At 42.0% G+C, this 18,462-nt stretch overlaps 1 protein-coding gene across 3 annotated transcripts in view; it reads right to left on the reverse strand.

Moving 5' to 3' along the window:
• The window catches only part of RPGR (retinitis pigmentosa GTPase regulator), a 40,898-nt gene that overhangs the window by 19,550 nt on the left and 2,886 nt on the right, over window positions 1-18,462 (reverse strand). For 2 of the 3 annotated variants that reach the window (XM_035114671.2, XM_035114669.2), the window contains exons 3-13: window positions 18,116-18,208; window positions 16,967-17,029; window positions 15,514-15,672; window positions 14,226-14,375; window positions 13,417-13,575; window positions 11,848-12,003; window positions 10,107-10,231; window positions 9,112-9,297; window positions 8,248-8,434; window positions 7,283-7,386; window positions 1,332-1,397 (exon numbers count right to left, since the gene is read on the reverse strand). In XM_035114671.2, coding sequence (XP_034970562.2) covers window positions 1,332-1,397; window positions 7,283-7,386; window positions 8,248-8,434; window positions 9,112-9,297; window positions 10,107-10,231; window positions 11,848-12,003; window positions 13,417-13,575; window positions 14,226-14,375; window positions 15,514-15,672; window positions 16,967-17,029; window positions 18,116-18,208 — 1,448 coding nt within the window. Of the gene's footprint in view, window positions 1-1,331; window positions 1,398-7,282; window positions 7,387-8,247; window positions 8,435-9,111; window positions 9,298-10,106; window positions 10,232-11,847; window positions 12,004-13,416; window positions 13,576-14,225; window positions 14,376-15,513; window positions 15,732-16,966; window positions 17,030-18,115; window positions 18,209-18,462 lie in introns of those variants that run through there. The other variant, XM_060273535.1, reaches the window with a different exon arrangement.

Here is an 18,462-nt window from a genome sequence, read left to right on the forward strand (position 1 = left end):
ATTCTCCTCACTCTGAGTTTGCATACTGGTATCTTCAAAACACTCCTTTTCTTTATTTTGCTCCTTCTCCCAATTTATATTTCGGTTTTCTACATCCATTTCTCTCTTTGTTATTTTGCCATAATTATACTGGTTTATCTGAAGAACATATTTTGCTGACTCATTACTAGTTTCCTCACTTGAAGATGATGACACACTTACTGCTGTTTGCTTCATAAATATTTCCTTGAGTTTAAACTCTCTCTGTTTTTCATTGTTTTCTTTACCTTGCTCATATATTTTGCCATATTTATCAGATTTCACTACTTTAGTGTCTGCTTTATTTCCCTGGCAATCCACATAGTGTTTTTCTATCATACCATCCCTAGCATGGCTGAATGGCAGCTCCTGAGGGGTTGAACTAGAATTTACTTGGTCGAATTTTCCCTTTTTTGCTACTTTAAATTCTTTTTAATAGCCTGGTCAGTGTCAGGCTTCAGTCCCCTAACAGTAATGGCCTGCGCAGACTTACTTTTTGAGTACTTTTTACCAGCCTTAATTTTCCTCACAAAAGCATCATAAAAACTTTTTCTAAATTGGGATCCTTTCCTAGACACTCTGAATGTATAGGTTCCACTTGAGAAGATGTGCCACCCAATTCCAAACCCTTCTGAACTCGGGGGAGGAACAGACTCTTTCATCCCACCCTTACCATGAATATCCAGTTTCCCATTTTTATTTTTCTTCTACTCCACATGGGAAGCAAGAAAAGGGGGGGAAAAGAAAGGAGAGTGTTACAAATAAAATGAGAGAAAGACAAAAGGCAAATAAATCACAACATGAAAAGGAATATAAGCAGCTTGACAGGATGGAAGATGATCATAAATGAAGGTAACAAAAAAGATGAGGAAGAAAATAGGCAAGATCCAGAGAAGCATAAGCACAATTCCACTTGCACAGCAGGATTCTCCTGCCCACTTTTCCCATTGCAGCCCCCTGATGAAAAAGTATAATGCTCAAAATAGGTTGTATTTTGAAAATAACAACAATGTATATAAACCTTTCGCTAGTAATAACCAGAAAAGCAACCTGGTGTGGGGAAAGATTTGCCCTTATCCTAAATACATTCTTCCTGGAAACAAAAGATGCAATAAAATTGTTTTATGTGACAACTCTTATTAAGGCATATTTAAAATTTACCTGTTTTGGGTTTTTTAAAACTAGAATCAGTAGGGTTACTGTAGTTAATGTTTTATAGCAAAAGGAAAGATAACCACTTTTTAGATAAAATATTTTTTTTAAAAAAAATAAGCAAATAAATAAAATAAAATACATATATAAATTGGCAGTACCTTCTGTTTTTGTACTGGTGCTAACTCTAAGGAATGGTCATCGGGATTCACTCTCATCACGTGGGTCTGGAAAATATTTTAATATGAGTAGTAAATACAGTAACAGCAACTAGCTAACAAAACAACATTAGATACACATTCATGAACTCATGAACTAACAAAACAACATTAGATACACATTACTGTCTACTGTGAGGGGTAGCAGTTCTCCAAGATCTCAGGCAGAGGTTTTTCCCATCCCCTCCTACATGATCCTTTTAACTAACATTAATGCAAAACATTTACCCAGAAGTATGCAAATTTTCTTGCTACCTAGATACTAAACTACAGAGGTCCCCAGTAAAACCAAAATGGACTTGGGCTTGTGCACCACACTCTCCCTCTCCAGCAGTTGCAAGGAGACTGGAAGTTCTTGTTTCAGTTTTTAAGAAACCACAGTTTAATGTTAAGTTTCCAAGCTAAACTGTGGCTAGACTTAACTTTTCTTTACTAAAACAGGCCTACTTTTTACAGGTAGGTTGGTCTGACGTAGTGTTGGTCTGACGTTGTCGAAACCAAAATTAAAAAAACCCTCCTAGTAGCACCTTAGAGACCAACTAAGTTTGTCATAGGTATGAGCTTTCGTCATAGGTATGAGCTTTCGTGTGCCCATGGCCCATTCCCGAAACACTAAACCATACATGGGTGTAGACAGGGGGGGGCAGCTGCCCCCCCTAGAAGCAAAAAAATATTGTATTTTACAGACCATAACCAATACTTTGCCCCTCCAAAAACTGAAGTGGAAAGGGCTTTGCTTTAGCAAGAGCAGCTCTCCACTTGCTGGGGGCGGGGAACACAGCTGTAACAAAAACACATCAAATAAATAAAGCAAAGTGGCTACCAGTACTTAAGCAGTTAAGACAATGGAGCAGAATATCCCTTCAGGCAAGGTCCACCCTATTCACCCTATTGTTATTCAGTGGGAGTTGTTAATGGGCATTCAGGGATCGCATTAACAGTTCTATTGGCGATTTAATGAGGGTGCAGAGGGGGGCTGTAGCTTTGATAGACACAGTGATGTTTATAAAAAGCATTGGTGTTCCAGTCTGCCCCTCCTCCTGCATCTGTATACTGTAAATCAGGGGTGGCCACCTCCCAAGAGACTCTGATCTACTCACAGAGTTAAAAACTGGGAGTGATCTACCCCCTTTTGGGGGGTTCAGGTCAAAGCTGTTGAGTTTTTTTAAGGAAGGGAAGCCCTGTTTTGGGGGGTTTAGGTCAAACTTGTTGAGCTTCTTTTAGGAGGGAGGGAGGCCCATTTTTGTTTAGGGCTTCAGGTCATAGTTCAGCTTTTTTTAGGGAGGAGGAAAAATTTGGGTGAGCTTTTTTTAGGGGTGCCAGTGATCTAGCAGTGATCTACCACAGACATCCAGTGATCTACTGGTAGATCACAATCTACCTCTTGGACGTGCCTGCTGTAAATCAAGCAGAGAGAAAGCTGCTTACAAGGCTCCTGTACAGGTGTACCGGTATCTTCCTCTTGCTGCAGAGTTCTAGCATCACAGCGTCAGCCCGAGGCACCCACAAATGTGAGTTATCCCTCTCTCTATTTCTTCCTTCCTTTCCTCCCTCTTCCATCCTCAATAAAATACTGGGGGGGGGCAGATAAGCCCCACATAGAAAGCCCATCAACATGGGGGGGGGAGGACTCTTTAAAATACAGTATTTACCAGTAATTTCTTTTGGGGGGGGGAGGCACCTAGGCCTCTAGGAGTTGGCTGCTATGCCTAGGACAATTCAAGAAAGCAGAATCATGCATATGCTATGGTAATATATCAATAGAATCATGGAATTGTAGTCGGAAGGGACCACAAGGGTCATCTAGTCCAACCCCCTGCAATGCAGGAATTTTTCCCCAATGTGGGGCTTGAACCCACAACATGGTTGAAATATTATGCTGATATGCAGCAACGCCTCGGAGCCATCGAGACTGCGGCCCTGTCTTGCCTCGCCCTCGCCTGCCCTGCCACCCCCTCTCCCCTGCCCGACCCTCCCATCCTCTTGCTGCAGAGTTCCAGCTTCACAGCATCACCCAGAGGCACCCACAAATATGAGGTATCCCTCTCTCTATTATTCCTTCCTTCCCTCCCTCTTCCATCCTTAATAAAATACTGGGGGGGGGCAGATAAGCCCCACATAGAAAGCCCATCAAAATGGGGGGGTGACTCTTTCAAATACGGTATTTACCAGTAATTGGGGGGGGGGGTGAGGCACCTAGGCCTCTAGGATTTGGCTGCTATGCCTAGGAGTAGGACAATTCAAGAAAGCAGAATGATGCATATGCTATGGTAATATATCAATGGAATCATAGAATTGTAGTCGGAAGGGACCACAAGGGTCATCTAGTCCAACCCCCTGCAATGCAGGATTTTTCCCCCAAGGTGGGGCTTGAACCCACAACATGGTTGAAATATTATGCTGATATGCAGCAACGCCTCGGAGCTGTCGTGACTGCGGCCGTGCCTTCCCTCGCCCTCACCCGCCCTGCTACCCCCTCTCGCCTGCCCGACCCTCCCGTCCTCTTGCTGCAGAGTTCCAGCATCACAGCGTCACCCAGAGGCACCCACAAATATGAGTTATCCCTCTCTCTATTTCTTCCTTCCTTCCCTCCCTCTTCCATTCTTAATAAAATATGGGGGGGGGGTAGATAAGCCCCACATAGAAAGCCCATCAACATGGGGGGGATGACTCTTTCACATACGGTATTTACTAGTAATTGGGGGGGGGGAGGCACCTAGGCCTCTAGGAGTTGGCTGCTATGCCTAGGAGTAGGACAATTCAAGAAAGCAGAATGATGCATATGCTATGGCAATATATCAATAGAATCATAGAATTGTAGTCGGAAGGGACCACAAGGGTCATCTAGTCCAACCCCCTGCAATGCAGGAATTTTTTCCTAAGGTGGGGCTTGAACCCACAACATGGTTGAAATATTATGCTGATATGCAGCAACGCCTCGGAGCCGTCGTGACTGCGGCCGTGCCTTGCCTTGCCCTCGCCCACCCTGTCACCCCCTCTTGCCTGCCCGACCCTCCCGTCCTCTCCAGCCAAGCAGGGTAGCCGCCGCCGTTGCCAGCCCCAGAAGCACAAGGTGGCCGCTGCTGCCACCACGATGTCGCCAGGCCAGCTGGCCCTGTAGCCCCGCCCACGTTCCCACTTTGTGGCCCCGCCCCTGAATGATCATGGCTTGCCCCCCCCTAGTTTTGATCCTGGCTACGCCCTTGAAACCATAGTTGATTATGTCCATATTAAACCATTTTCTCTATACAGTGGTACCTCTACCGTGTTTCCCCTTTTTTAAGCCGTAGTCATAAAGTAAGCCATGGCAGGATTTTTGAGATTTTTAAAATATAAGACATACCCCGAAAATAAGACATGCAGGCACCCAGCAGCGAAAGTGGGAACGGGGCCGAGGATGCCTTTGGCGAAAAGTTGGGGGGGGGGGTCGGGAAGTTCCATTTGGTGTGGGGGGGAGTTGGAGGGAGGGAGACACCGCTGACCGGGCTCGTTGCCTCTTTTTTCTATTCACGTTGTTTGTTCCTGTAAAATGCCCGCAAGCCGGCTAAGCAGGAAAGAAAGGGGAGAGGACTTGCGCGTTTTCCCTCCCCGCCGACACCTTTTTCCTCTTTCTCTCCCCCCCCCCGGAAGCTTCCTCAACCCGTGCTGGGCGCCGACCCGGCAGGCTGCTTCTTTGATCCGGCGGCCTGCCGGGTCGGCGCTGATCAGTGCTGCGCGGAGCACTGGATCGAGGAGCCGGTCTGCAGAGTCAGCGCCCAGCAACGCCGTGGGAGGCGATGCTCTGTGCGGCGCTGCTGGGCGCTGACTCTGCAGACCGGCTCCTCGATCTGGTGCTCCGCGCAGCACTGATCAGTGCCGACCCGGCAGGCCACTTCCTTGATCCGGTGGCCTGCCGAGTCGGCGCCCAGCTGCCGATCCGAGGAAGCCCCGCTGTCGACGCCAGTCTCCAAGCTGCGCTTCGGCTCGGGGGACTGGCGGGGAAGGCAGGCAGGCAGGCGGCAAGCAGCGCCCGCTGAGCTTCGGCTCCGGGACTGTTGTTGCCTGCCTGCCTGCCTTCCCCGAGGAAGCCCCGCTGCTGCCGCCAGTCCCCCGAGCTGCGCTTCAGCTCAGGGGACTGCCACACGCCTGACATCAGCGGGGCCGGAATCCGCTCCCCGCTGCCTCTGGTTTCAGCCCCCGCGCGCCTTCTCCCGGGGAGTCTCGGTGCGGCGCTTCGCAGGCGGCCCCCGCGGGAAGCCTGCAGCTACGGCAGGGACCTGACCTGGCAGCAGAGGTGGCGGAGGTGGCCCTCCCGGGCCATTTTCACGTGCCGCAGATGGGAGTGCATTGATTCCTGCAGGTTGCACGCACACGCCCTGCCTGCTCTCCCTGCAGCCCAGAACTGGCGGCTGCTGCAGCGCAGAGCGCTCGGAGAGCCCAGCAGCGCCGCGGAAGCAGAGAGCCTGCAAGGAGGGAGGAGGAGGAGGACTCCTCTGTGCTGCTTGGCGGTGGCACTTTAGCAGCATGATCATGGACACCCCGGGGTAGGGGCCCTTCCTGGCAGGGTGGCTGCGGCCCCTCAGCACAAGCCGAGACCCAGCGCTGACGGGATGCCCCCTCCTCAGCCCAGCCTGCTCCATCTGAACGCGGGGAGGGAAGGAAGGCATGGGCGTATGTGTGTGTGTGTGCACGCGCGCACGGTCTAGCCCGCCACAAATTCTGAGGGACAGTGAACTGGCCCCCCACATTAAAAGTTTGCTGACCCCTGTCCTGGACAGTGTTGCATGCTCTCCACCTGCTCTGGCTTCCCATATATTACCAAGAACAGCTGTAAGGTACTGTAATAAGAATAATAAAAAAGACATCCCCTGAAAATAAGACACCGTGTGTTTTTTTGAGGAAAAAAAGTTATAAGACGGTGTCTTAAAAAAGGGGAAACACGGTACTTACGAATTTAATGCGTTCCAAACGCACATTTGTAAGTAGAAAAAAATTGTAAGTCGAATCCCATAGGAATGCATTGGGAGAAAAAATTCGTAAGTAGAAAAAATCCTATCTAAAAATTCGTAAGTAGAAAGAATCCTATCTAAACCGTATCCAAGATGGCGGACGGAGCTCCATTCGTAAGTAGAAACATTCGTAAGTAGAGGTACCACTGTATATTGCAGCGTTTCTCAACCGCTGTCAAGACGCTGGCTGGTGTGCCGCGACGTGCGGCGACGAGAAGGGCGATTTGCATTGTCACGTGCCTGGCGGCCGCCAATAGCAGACACTAACCCGCCGGAAAGGAAGCCGGCCGGGTCACGACACGGGGCGAGCACAGCTCTCAACAGCCACCACCACGGGAGGGTGGTTTTAGACAAACTTAAAGAAGCTGGCTGGATGAGCTCAACCTGAAACTTGCTGAGCAAAGGATTGTGCTGGCAGAGAAATCAGCGGCTTGTGAAGCCTTATTACAGGAGATTGCAACCAACACAGCAATTGGCAAGTGTTTCTTACAGTCATAATTATATAGTCAATATAGGGCGGCACAGAGTTAAATTTTTTAACTTTTTTAATGGTGGTGTGCCTCGTGATTTTTTTCATGGAACAAGTGTGCCTTGGCCCCAAAAAGGTTGAGAAACACTGGTATATTGTAACTGAGGAGTGTGACAGTGGCCCAGGAAAGATTCCTGTGCTCTTCCTGCTGCTGCTACTGCCACCGGACACGCCACAGGAAAACAGTTATACCTCAGCCACAAACCAAAGTATAAATACAATCACTAGTAGTAGATGTGTTTGTGGGAGGGGGTTGTTAGTTTGTGGGATGTTTTGTTCGTGTTTTTATCATGTATTTTGTGTTTTTATATTGTATTTTTATGTTGTGAGCCCCCTGAGATCTGTGGAGACTAAATAAATAAATAAATAAATATTACCATATTCAAGACATCTGTGGTGTTCCCAAGGGTTCTACCCTCATTTTCATCTGAATCATCTTCTGCTGAGCTCTCTACATCATTGCTCTCCTCTTTCTTATCTCCTTTAAAACAAAATACAGGATATGCAGTTATTCATGTATGCACTTATTTGAAGAAAAGGAAGTCTGGATGCTCCTCTAATTACCGAGAAAGAAATGAAACAGAAGGGTTCCTGGCAGTCCCAACTGGCAGGAGGAGTAACCTTGTTTCTGTAAATGAAATAAAAGGAAGAATGTGTTTTCTGTCCATAATGATGCCTACATATTTTGCTTGCCCTATGGGTCAAATGGCAGCAAATATGGAGGCGGGGAGGCTTATTTAATTGAGAAAAGCAAGCAAAAAAGCATGGATCTCTCATGGCCCAGTTCACATGTCTGGTTAAACAATAGTTAATGGTTTACCATGAACATGCAGTCTGGGCCAATTTTCTCCTTCCTACTAGCACTTGGGAGAAAGAAACCACAGACCATGACTTTATGTTATGTCTGAAACAGATATAGCAGTTTGTTTTGCTCAAACAAACCACAATCCGTAAGTCAAAAGCAAAACTTAAGTACAGATCTTGGTTTGTATGGAGCAAAGCAAACTACAGTCTCTGGTCCAGACATCATGCTAAGCCTGGAATTGTAGTTTCTTCTGAACACTCAGGTTGGCATGCTCACAGTAAACTATGAGCTAAATTTTCAGTGGCAGGCAAATGAGCCCATGGTGGAAAGGGAAAAAATCCAATCACATAACCCTGCCAAGTGACTTCAAATGTAGATGTATTGCACTTGTCCTGTATTTATGTTGCTCAGTATCTCAGCAAGTGAGACTCTAAGTGATTACTGCATTGCAGTTTTAAGGACCTCTGATGCTAAAAAAAACCCCCACAAATGATTTATAGGAGCATAACAGAAACTAATGATAAAAAATTAGTTTACCTGTTTCACCATCCAAAGCAGATTGGGTGCCTTGACTTCCATTAGCTGCCTCTGAGTCAAGGTGGTTTGATCTGAGTATACCAAGGGGAATAGTGTTGCTGATGGCACAGGATGCAAGCTTTGAAGGACCTTCTCCTAATGGAGGAAGTGTTCGTACCAGCCGATTAACCTGTTCCGGTGATTTGTCCTTGTGAAAGGGTTAAAAGAAAGCATAGCAGCTTTTGAGACACTTCAAGGTAACCAATAAAGGACAGTGATACAATGCAGGGTAGATTGAGAGCAGTGTTTGCTTTTCATTTTCCTAGAATGAGCACTGTGAATCTGCCTACAGTGCAGTAATGCTTGAAGTCAGAAAACCATCTACAATGTGTGCTGGGTCTTCCCTGGCCAGATTCAGGACAGATGAAAATACCAAGGCTATAGTAAGTTCAAACTGCATGTATCAGTAAAACTACAATCATGCAAGGTAGAGGCTGCACCTACTGTTCAGTTAAAGAAAGACATAATACTGTAAAGGAATTATTATCACAATAAATTACCAGTCAACTACAGATAGTAGCATGGAAGTTTGATATGCTATTTATTTATTTACTTATAATACAGATATTTTCATAGCACTTTTCAATTAAAAAAAACTTAGGGAGGTTTACCATCTTGGATCTCAGTATTTTATTGTACAGCTGCCTGGAAATTTTAATACTGAAAGTCAAGCAGTTCTCCTCCAAGTGTTTCCTAGTGAATCTCTTGGCCTTTGGCGTATACAGCCTGCACTGCCCCTGGAGGTGATTTGTTGCATGGCAACTAGGTGTGATCATGATGTCTTTTGACTTTTTTGAAGCTCAGTAGAGACAGTTTAAAATATACCTTTGCTCTCCGCCGCAAGCGTGCTGATAACGTCCGATGGAAGGTGTCTATTACTAATGCATCTCCACCCACTTCAGAGACCACAGCAGACAAGTGGTGTTCCTTTTGGTCTGTCACATGAGTTTCACCCAGTTCTTTAGGCCTCGGTGTGGCAAAAACTAGCATATGACAACCACCACAGGAAACCTACAGTACAAAGTCAATGCAGGGATTAATGGAGGCTGTAAACTTTGCAGGTACATAGGAAGGAGAAACCTAAGCAGAAAGTACACTCCTAATGATTTGGTACAATCTTCAGAACTTTCATCATTACAGTCACTCAACACATGTTATGCATCATTTCCAAATCATAGTATTTTGAGCAAGGTCATCGTGACAAATATGAGACTCTAAATGGAAAGAAATGAGATATTGGTGTGAGATTACCATTTGGTGGTGCTCTTTTTCTATGTGATTGTCTCAGGGAGACTTAACTCACCCTCACTCTGTCCGTGAAGCAATTGTGGAAGGGCTAGAAAAAGTGTGCCTTTTGGCAAACTTGTTTTGATACCTCACCCTAATATGATTATTTTGGCAAAATAGCGACATGCTGGGTGTAGCCTTGATCGTAGCCTTGATGTCAAAAAATCCATTAAGTAGCGGAGGTTTATATCCCAACTGCTGTACGGAAATCTAAGAATCTGTTGTAGAATCTAATAAATTTGCTTAAAGATGTGCATTCCTTCAAACAGTTTACAGTGCACACAGTGCAGCACTGGCTTTGATCACAAAGAAACAACTTATACAAATCTATTTTTCTATCTAAACAGAAAAAGTAAACAAATTATTTAAAAAAGACATACCAAGAAATACTAATGTCTCCAGTGCTCATCTACAATTAAAAAATATAGCACAGTATAAATATATGGATGACCTCTAAATATGGAACCTTTAAGTACAACATGAGATATACTGAATTAGTATTTCAGAGAATGAAGAAAAAAATGAAGCCTTACCAACTGTATAGCAAACCCCCAAAAATTGGAACATAGTGTAGGAAAAAATTGATTGGTGTAATTTTCTTCCCCAAGTCCTAATTTGCCATGCCGTCCATCTCCAAAGGTATACATAAGGCCATTCTCTAAATGTGGAGAAAGAAGCATGTTTACTAACATGTAATGCAGCAGTGTGTAAAAAGCAGTGTGTGAAGCCACAACAACTACTTAGAAAGGAGAATCACTTTCTTTCCAAGAGCAAGAATTCTGAAATAAGTATTTCTACCTGAAACATAAGTTTTTTCACTAGAGGAAGGAAAAAAACAAGTTAATCTGGGTAATGTAAACATATAGCTATGAAAATGATGTTCATAATATTATTACATTTGAATATTATGGAATGTTGACATTCTCAAGTTTTCGATGTCAATTGCTTCCTAATGGAACCATTGAATCAGTAAAAATAAGGAGTTAGTGCTCCAAGTATCAAGAGTAGATATACTAAATCTTCATCAACCACTAGGACCATTAAGGCCATGAAAAAAGGACAGCTACTGACCCAAATCTATAGGAAGTACATACAAGCTGTTGAAACTAGAGAAGGCAAGCTGATCAGAAAATAGATTTGCAGCAGAAAAACCGCTAGCATCATTAGCAGAAGGGTCATGTATCTTTTGAATTACATTAATTAGGCTTAAATAAAATTAGCATATGAACAGGAAAACACATCTGGTGAATATATTTATTGCACAGTGTGGAGATTTATTCAGCAATCTTGATGACTTCATTAAATTAAGATGTGTACTCACGATTGGTAACTGAGTACTACACGCCAGGTTTTGCACTCTTCTGAAAAGAGTGCTTCCCATTAAGCCTGTCTAAACACTTCAGCAGCTGCCGCTGGTATTCTTGCCTGGTTTGCAATTTCCATTAAAATCATAAGAATGGGTTAAACCACACATATGCATCATGAACCTATGGATTCCCATTCTAATTTGTAGGCATACCACAGTTTGTCAGTTCAGACTTAATTACCAATTATGGCTTGCCTGCACCAGGGAGTATGTCAAAGCATGTGAAGGAAACATTGTGGAGGAAAGAGCACACAAACCTCAAGCACGACCCAATGCTCAGCCCATGGCTTGGCCACTGAATATGAACTAAGCAAATGTCACTGCAATATTCACACCAGAGAGTATACCCCATTGAATTTATTGAGATCCATTTTGAGGAGGCATGTATAGGACTGTGCTGTACATGTTGCGTGGTTTTTTGTTTTGTTTAATAAACTACATATAGATAAGAATTACTATGAAATATGATTAAGGCCACCAGGGTCTTGTCACCTCCATTTATACATATTTAATATTTGGTAACTTATAAAAGGACACTCTTACCCTACTTCCCTGAACCGCAAACAAATACAAACACATATTATTCCAAGTCCCTCTGTTGCTTAAGGCTCCATCAAACTCAGAAAGACCCCTTCAGCAGGAACAATTGATTCAAACAACAGAAGCATTGCTTTCTTCAATGGTACTCCCTCGAGTTTCTGTTTATATAACTTGCCCTTAGCCCCAGAGTGTCCCTTTCAGCTGTTCTGAGTCTTAATTTGAGAAAATTTTATTTAAAATGTTTCATAGGAAAAGTTTTACGCATCTCTCTGTGACCTGGCAGATTTAAAAACAGGAAAATTTTGTATTATGTACAAAAATACACCAATAGCATTGCAAATGTATTTCACAGCTAACCACATACATACCTGTTACTACAGCTGTATGGTTTTCCCCACTGGCAATGTTACAGATTTTATGCTTTCTCAAATAATCCACTATCTTTGGTTCAGAAATTTCAAAAATGAATGTACCATGTCCAAGCTGCCCATATTGGCCAAGGCCAAATGTGTAGACCTTCCCCTCTGAAAAACATACATGAGATTAATATTCTATCCATAGTTTTCCATCCTCCGAGTTTCCTAGTGCACACTGCTCAAAAGTTCCCATGCTGTTCCTCCCCAATTCCTGGCATGCTACAGAATGTGACTTGTCATGTCATCTGAACACAGGTATGTCTCTTCCAACCATCAATGAGTAGTTGAGTAGTAACCAAGAATTGTTCTTGATTTTCTGCTTGTGGTTTGGAGGAAACAACACTTCATATGTCTACTGCACATCAGCAGGAGTGAAGGAGAAGCACCACTGGAATTGAGCAGCATGTTCACACTAAACCACATTTTGTTTTAGCCTATGGTTCAATGTGATGCGTACACCAGGCCTTGTAATTAAAACTAAAGATAATGAGAGACAGATTTTTAAAAATGAGAATAACCAATATATTTAAAACCATAATATCACTGTAAGAATAATTATACTAAATAAAATATTAAAGCTCCCTCTGCTGGAAGATACAGAAGCAAAAACAAAACAAAACAAAACAAGGAAACAAAACAAAACAAAACAAAAATCTACACCTGTTTAAAAGCCTCAGTAAGAGGGTTAGATGTTATTTAGAATAGTAAACACCTTTACCCCTATTCCCTTATGCAGGGTCTAGTCTCACTAACATCTCAGCCTAGTCAAGTCAGTAATAAGAATCAACCAGAACACATAGGATTCAGCCTGAGTAGTAGCATGCCACAGGCCTGAATGTTGTTGGCTTTTCACTGTCTCTGCTTTGGTAATGTAAAATCACCACCAGACTAACAGCTAATTTAGCTACTAGTTCTAGTACTGTGCATATGTGCAAATGGTGTAAACCCCGCACTAAAACTCTACATCATATAAGAGGACCACTGAACATGAGCAGATCCACACCATACATTTAAATCACATAATAGGTATATTTAATGCACATGACTTCCCCCAAAGAATCCTGGGAACTATACTTCGTTAAAGATGCTGGGAACTTCTGTGTGGGAAAAACCACAGTTCCCAAGAACCTTTGGGGGAAACTCATGTGTTTTAAATATGTGTTGAAAGTGCATTAAATGTATGGTGTGGACCTGCCTCTAGACAGATGCTTCACACTGTCCCCTTTCTTAGCCAATTCTTCCCCTTCTTCCATCACTTTTAAATAACTTTTATTTATTTGGTTTTGCTCTACAATTTCCATCACTACATCCATTTGCCACTGACACCTTGCAAATTAATTTTGCTAAATTATTTCAAAAGAAACTAAGCAGCTATTTCATAATCGTCTCCACCATCTTTGACATACAGCATCCAATATGCTAAGTGGTATGTAGGTGGACCCATTTAAATGTGTGGATTCAGCAGTTTAGGACTGTGGGGATTAAAACATGAGCCCACAATTTGAGAAGAAGCTGGTATACCTGCAAGCACTACTGTGTGTCCTCCTCCACAGGCAACCTTATTGGCCCTACCAGAAATTCCAGAAACAAGTTGTGGCACCTTGTAGTTTTTCAGTTGCTCTTTTGAAAGACCTAGTTTTCCATTCTCAGGCTCCCCAAAAGTATAAAGTTCTCCATCTCCTGTAAGAAAACAACAAAGCAGCAAGACTGAGACAAAGGCTAGGACAAAAGAGGGTTTTTTTTGCATGTCTCCTTTATGACAAATGTTATCTTATAAAACAGGACTGTATTTAAACTTAAACACACCACCACTTTATTTTTAGACTACAGGCCCATCACTAGATTAGATTATTATTAATCATCATCATCATTAAACTATATTGCAACAACTCTGCACAAATTGCAGAAAGATCAGATTACAGAAATAAATTCCTTACCAGCTTTATATGACTACTGATCTTATTTCAACAGTCAATAAATTCCATTACCATTTCCCCACTACAGTAGTTAATGCTCAAAACCCGTACCTTCTGTGTGCAGAATCTGTCAGTTTATTTATCTCAGCTATCTGTATGTTAAGGATTATGCTTTCCCCAAATAATAAGCCCAAACCATCTTTGCAGAGATTAATAGGTTCATGATCAATACTTTATAAGAGTCTGACCATCACCAAATTAGTAGCATACAGTATATCCAAGCAAAAACAGAATCCAAACTCTTAACCAAGTAATGACAGGCAATCTAATCCCAAACTACTATAAGGGGCTTAATCGGATTTAATGATTGAAAGTACACCACACCTCTGCATCTCTCCAGATTTCCACACTTACGTGTTATTAAGGCGGAGTGGTAGTATCCACAAGAGATCCAGGAAATGGGTTTACCAACATCCACTTGATGAGGAACATATGCATTAGCTTCGTCAGCCAAACCAATTTGTCCTTCGGAATTGTCCCCCCACATAAAAAGCTGTCCATCCTCTTAAAAGAAAAGAGAGTTTTGTAAGTGTATTATTTACTTATTTAAATAAGTTGGCATTACAAAACCTAGGATCCATGATCTAGTGACCATGTAAGTACTATTCACGGCTTACGTGGCCACTATATCATGGCTGTTGTGCTTTGTAAAACCCCTTTCCCTCCACAAGTTTGAGGGCAACTGTAAGAAGCAGAGAGCCAACTTCTACCCATGTGGGCTCCCCATGCAGTTTAGAATCCTGATTTCCAGCATTCTACATCATGCAGAAATCTCCATGAGACACTAACCACTGAAATTGTGCAGGGCAACTGGAATGAGTTCGTGGAGGTAGCATACCCCATACATGGTATTTCCAATTTACAGCAACACCTCAATATTGTGATTCCTGAAATGCAGTTCTTGCAATACAACATAGGGCATTTTAAACCCGAGGAGTTTGGTGGAGGGGAATTTTAAAAGCATCTTGAAATGATAGAGAGCTGCATTTCAAAAATCACAGTAAAAACTTCACTGGATCCATAACCACCACCACCACCACCCCGGCATGCATAAGAAACAGCATGTTGTATCTGGAAACAGATTGCTAAATGTTATGCCCTCCTATCTAAACTTATTTCTCTCTTAAATCAAGACAGCAATGAAATTGGAGTAAATTACATAGAAAATGGCTACATTTAGGAGCGGTTCAATCTGAAAGCTAGGAGACTGTGGTAGTCAAACTGTCAAGCTACAAAGGGCCTAGGAAGACACCCTTGAATATAAATATATGCTATTATACACCTAAATAGGTTCATAATAATTTGGATACTCACAAAAATTTCCCCTAAAATTATAGGAGAACCTGATAAATAACTGTAGGGCAGGATACTTTCCAAAGAGTTAAGCAAAGCATTTGCTGTTCAACGATGTACCTCTCAGTCAAGAACTAGGAGCCAAGTAAGGATGTTTCTGGAAACCTGTATCAAGCTGTCAAAATCGCCGACATTTTCACCTAGTATTTGCAACAATACATTTGTCCTTGGATAGATGCAAAGTGATCTTTTTTATCAGGCTTCCACAAATGTCAACTGGAAAATATATAAGGCCTCAAATAACACACACACACATTAACATAACATTTGTGTTAGCTGTTGGGCTTACCAGTTAATGCTGCTGACGTGTAGGATCCAGCTGCCAGCTGTTTGATCTTGTGCTGGTTACTAAAAAAACTAATTAGATGAAATGTGCTTCTTTCCTCTGTGTCACCTAATCCCAACTGCCCTTCACTGTTACCTCCAGCAGCATATACATTTCCTTGTTCTGCACACAGAAAAGCACATGTAGAATAAGCACACTCTCATCTGAAGCAACAGCAAAACCTAAAAAAATCAGACCAGCTCAAGTTTATTTTCACCCATGTACAAAAGGTCGATCCCTGGTGCCCTCAAATGCTCAAAGTCTGCCTATAGAAATTCCTATTTACATTCTTAAGAATCATTGCTCTGCAGCAGGATTCTACCTTCTAAAAATATATATTAGTGGAATATGCATAACATAGGAAAAGTAGTTTCTGCTCATGGCTGGAAATCAATATTTACAAATACGAATGACTTGTTTTATTCCTTCCCTTCTAAACAGAAGGAAAAGTACCTCAGACATAGACAATTTGCAATGGGGCTGAGGAAGCTGTAGTTCAACAAGATCAGAAGATTGCAGGTAAAGGCTCAGCTAGCAATGAGAATCAATTAGCATGTGTACTCAGGCCAAAGTTAATTAAATGCAATCTTGCTCGAACATACAAACTACAAATGTTAATGATGGGCATTAAATTAATTAACCACAACATGTGCCTTTCTCATGTTTAACCTGACACCTTTGGTCCTGATTAAAAAGCATTCATGTACATGACAAATGTACATAATTTACAAGGGAATACAGACATAAGAATGGCAATCGGATATAAATATTTTCAAAATTATTCATTTCACAACATTACTGAAGACTTTAAATTCCACCGTGACAAGGAAAATAGACTTTTCCTATAAATGTTAAATGCCTTCCAGGAATTTATCAACAGGAGCAACCTTGCATGTTTCCATCTCAGTAGGATGGCAGCATCAGATTTAGTACCTGAATTCACAATAAGAAAACAAATGACTTCCTTACTATTACCATCTCCACAGAAAGATCTATGTAACCAGAGGTTTATTTGGGTTAAACACACTGAACAGGTTAGCTACTGCTAAGCAAAATCTTATCCAATATATTGTTTTTCAAAAAAAAATCAGCTCTCTTAAGGATAGTTGAAAATTATTCAGTGAGGACTAGTGAGGGTCACAACTTAGATGTAGATCACATACTATGCATGCATACGGATGACATTCAGTCGCAGCCTTTCTAGTTAATGAATTTCAGATGTCTCGGGCCTTAGGAAAGGTGCAGCCAGTCAAATCTGGCCATTTTACAGCAGATGGACCAAATGACTTGTTCAATATAAAACAGCTTAAAAGGTGTACATAATGGGGTGTTTGTTTGTTTAAGGTTCTGACCATTTCTTAGAATATGCGCAAAAAGCAGCCATAAGATATTTGATGTGCAAATATAGATGACAAACCTGTATAAATCAAGGTGTGGTTTCTCCCGCAAGCAGCTAGTTTTACTTTTTCTGGTTTTAAAGCTGAGGATTAAATAGACAGTGGTTACCATTTTAAAAAAATACTGTTAAATGTATTAAGCTCCAACTTTACATACTGTCTACTAACCATATTATCAGTGGCAAGTGGGGAAATGGCAAAAAGCTAGACCTTCCATACTCTAGAAGTTACCAGCATGGAACCCACAGGTGCACATTAGCCACTGAAATTAGGTTTGAAACATCCATTCTAGAGCAACCAACATAATAGTTTGGAATGTATTATTGGCTGCGGTTTTTCCATTTTGCAAATTTGCCCACAGAACCTGTTCTAATTCAATGACATCTTTATAATAATAATGGATCATTAAGGCTGCAGTCCTACACTCACTTAACCTGGGAGTAAATCAAGGCTGATACTCTTTGCTTAAGTGTTCCTGGCCAGAAACGAACCAAAACATTGATTTTTTCACTCCTCATCCTATTAGTTTAAACCACAGGACACAGCACATGTCCTGTTATTTAGGATGGGCTTGTATTATAAAAGAAGGTATATTTTCAATACTTCAGGAGAAAACATTGGATTGTCAAATACCTTAAATCTTAAAATGATGGGAGAACAAAAAATACTATGCATTTTGTCAAGAGTTAGAGTTATATTAGAGTTTCTTCTTTGCCTTAAATAAAAAATGTATATGAAAATAATTTATCAGTGCCATTGCCCTTCTACAAAAGAAACAACCCCCCTTTGCTTTGAAAAGTTTATTTGTTGCTAAATAAAACCTCACATGTATCTTCTTCTTTTTTAGCTTTTTTTCTGTATTTCATAAATTGTACTGTAGTTGAAAGGCTTTGTCTGTGGTTATTTTCTAACTTTTCTATTTCAATTCTCAAATGCCTTTTGTTTTCCTCTCTCTCTCTCTCTCTCTCTCTCTCTCTCTCTCTCTCTCTCTCTCTCTCTTAAATAAAGTGGAGCAATAGCTGTTAAGAGTTCTCATATGAAAGCTGTGCCTATGTCCCAAATGTAGTGAGAGCTATTCCAGTAGTGGTGTTAGGAATCACAGTAAGTTCATTCTTCAGCTCATTTTCAATTACGGCATCTATTATAAAACCACATTATGCGAGACTAACCTTTCACACAAGTTGGCTTGTTGACAGTATTCCTTGTTCCAAATCCTAGTTGTCCCCAGTTGTTGCTTCCAAACATGTAAAGTTTACCATTTTCTACAGAATATAAAAAAGGTGATCACCAATGAGTTTGCTTTGTTGCTAAATAAAACCTCACATGTATCTTCTTCTTTTTTAGCTTTTTTTCTGTATTTCATAAATTGTACTGTAGCTGAACTGCTTTTCTCCCGGAGGCAGTGCCACTGCCACCTGCCGGCTTTTCTCATTGACTTTTTGGGTGCCCAGCCCCCACAATTATATTTTTGTGGATGCCCAAGCACCCATGGCCCCATGGAGATGGCTCCAATGGT

Source organism: Zootoca vivipara, chromosome 4, assembly GCF_963506605.1.
Source record: "Zootoca vivipara chromosome 4, rZooViv1.1, whole genome shotgun sequence".
Taxonomy (NCBI): domain Eukaryota; kingdom Metazoa; phylum Chordata; class Lepidosauria; order Squamata; family Lacertidae; genus Zootoca; species Zootoca vivipara.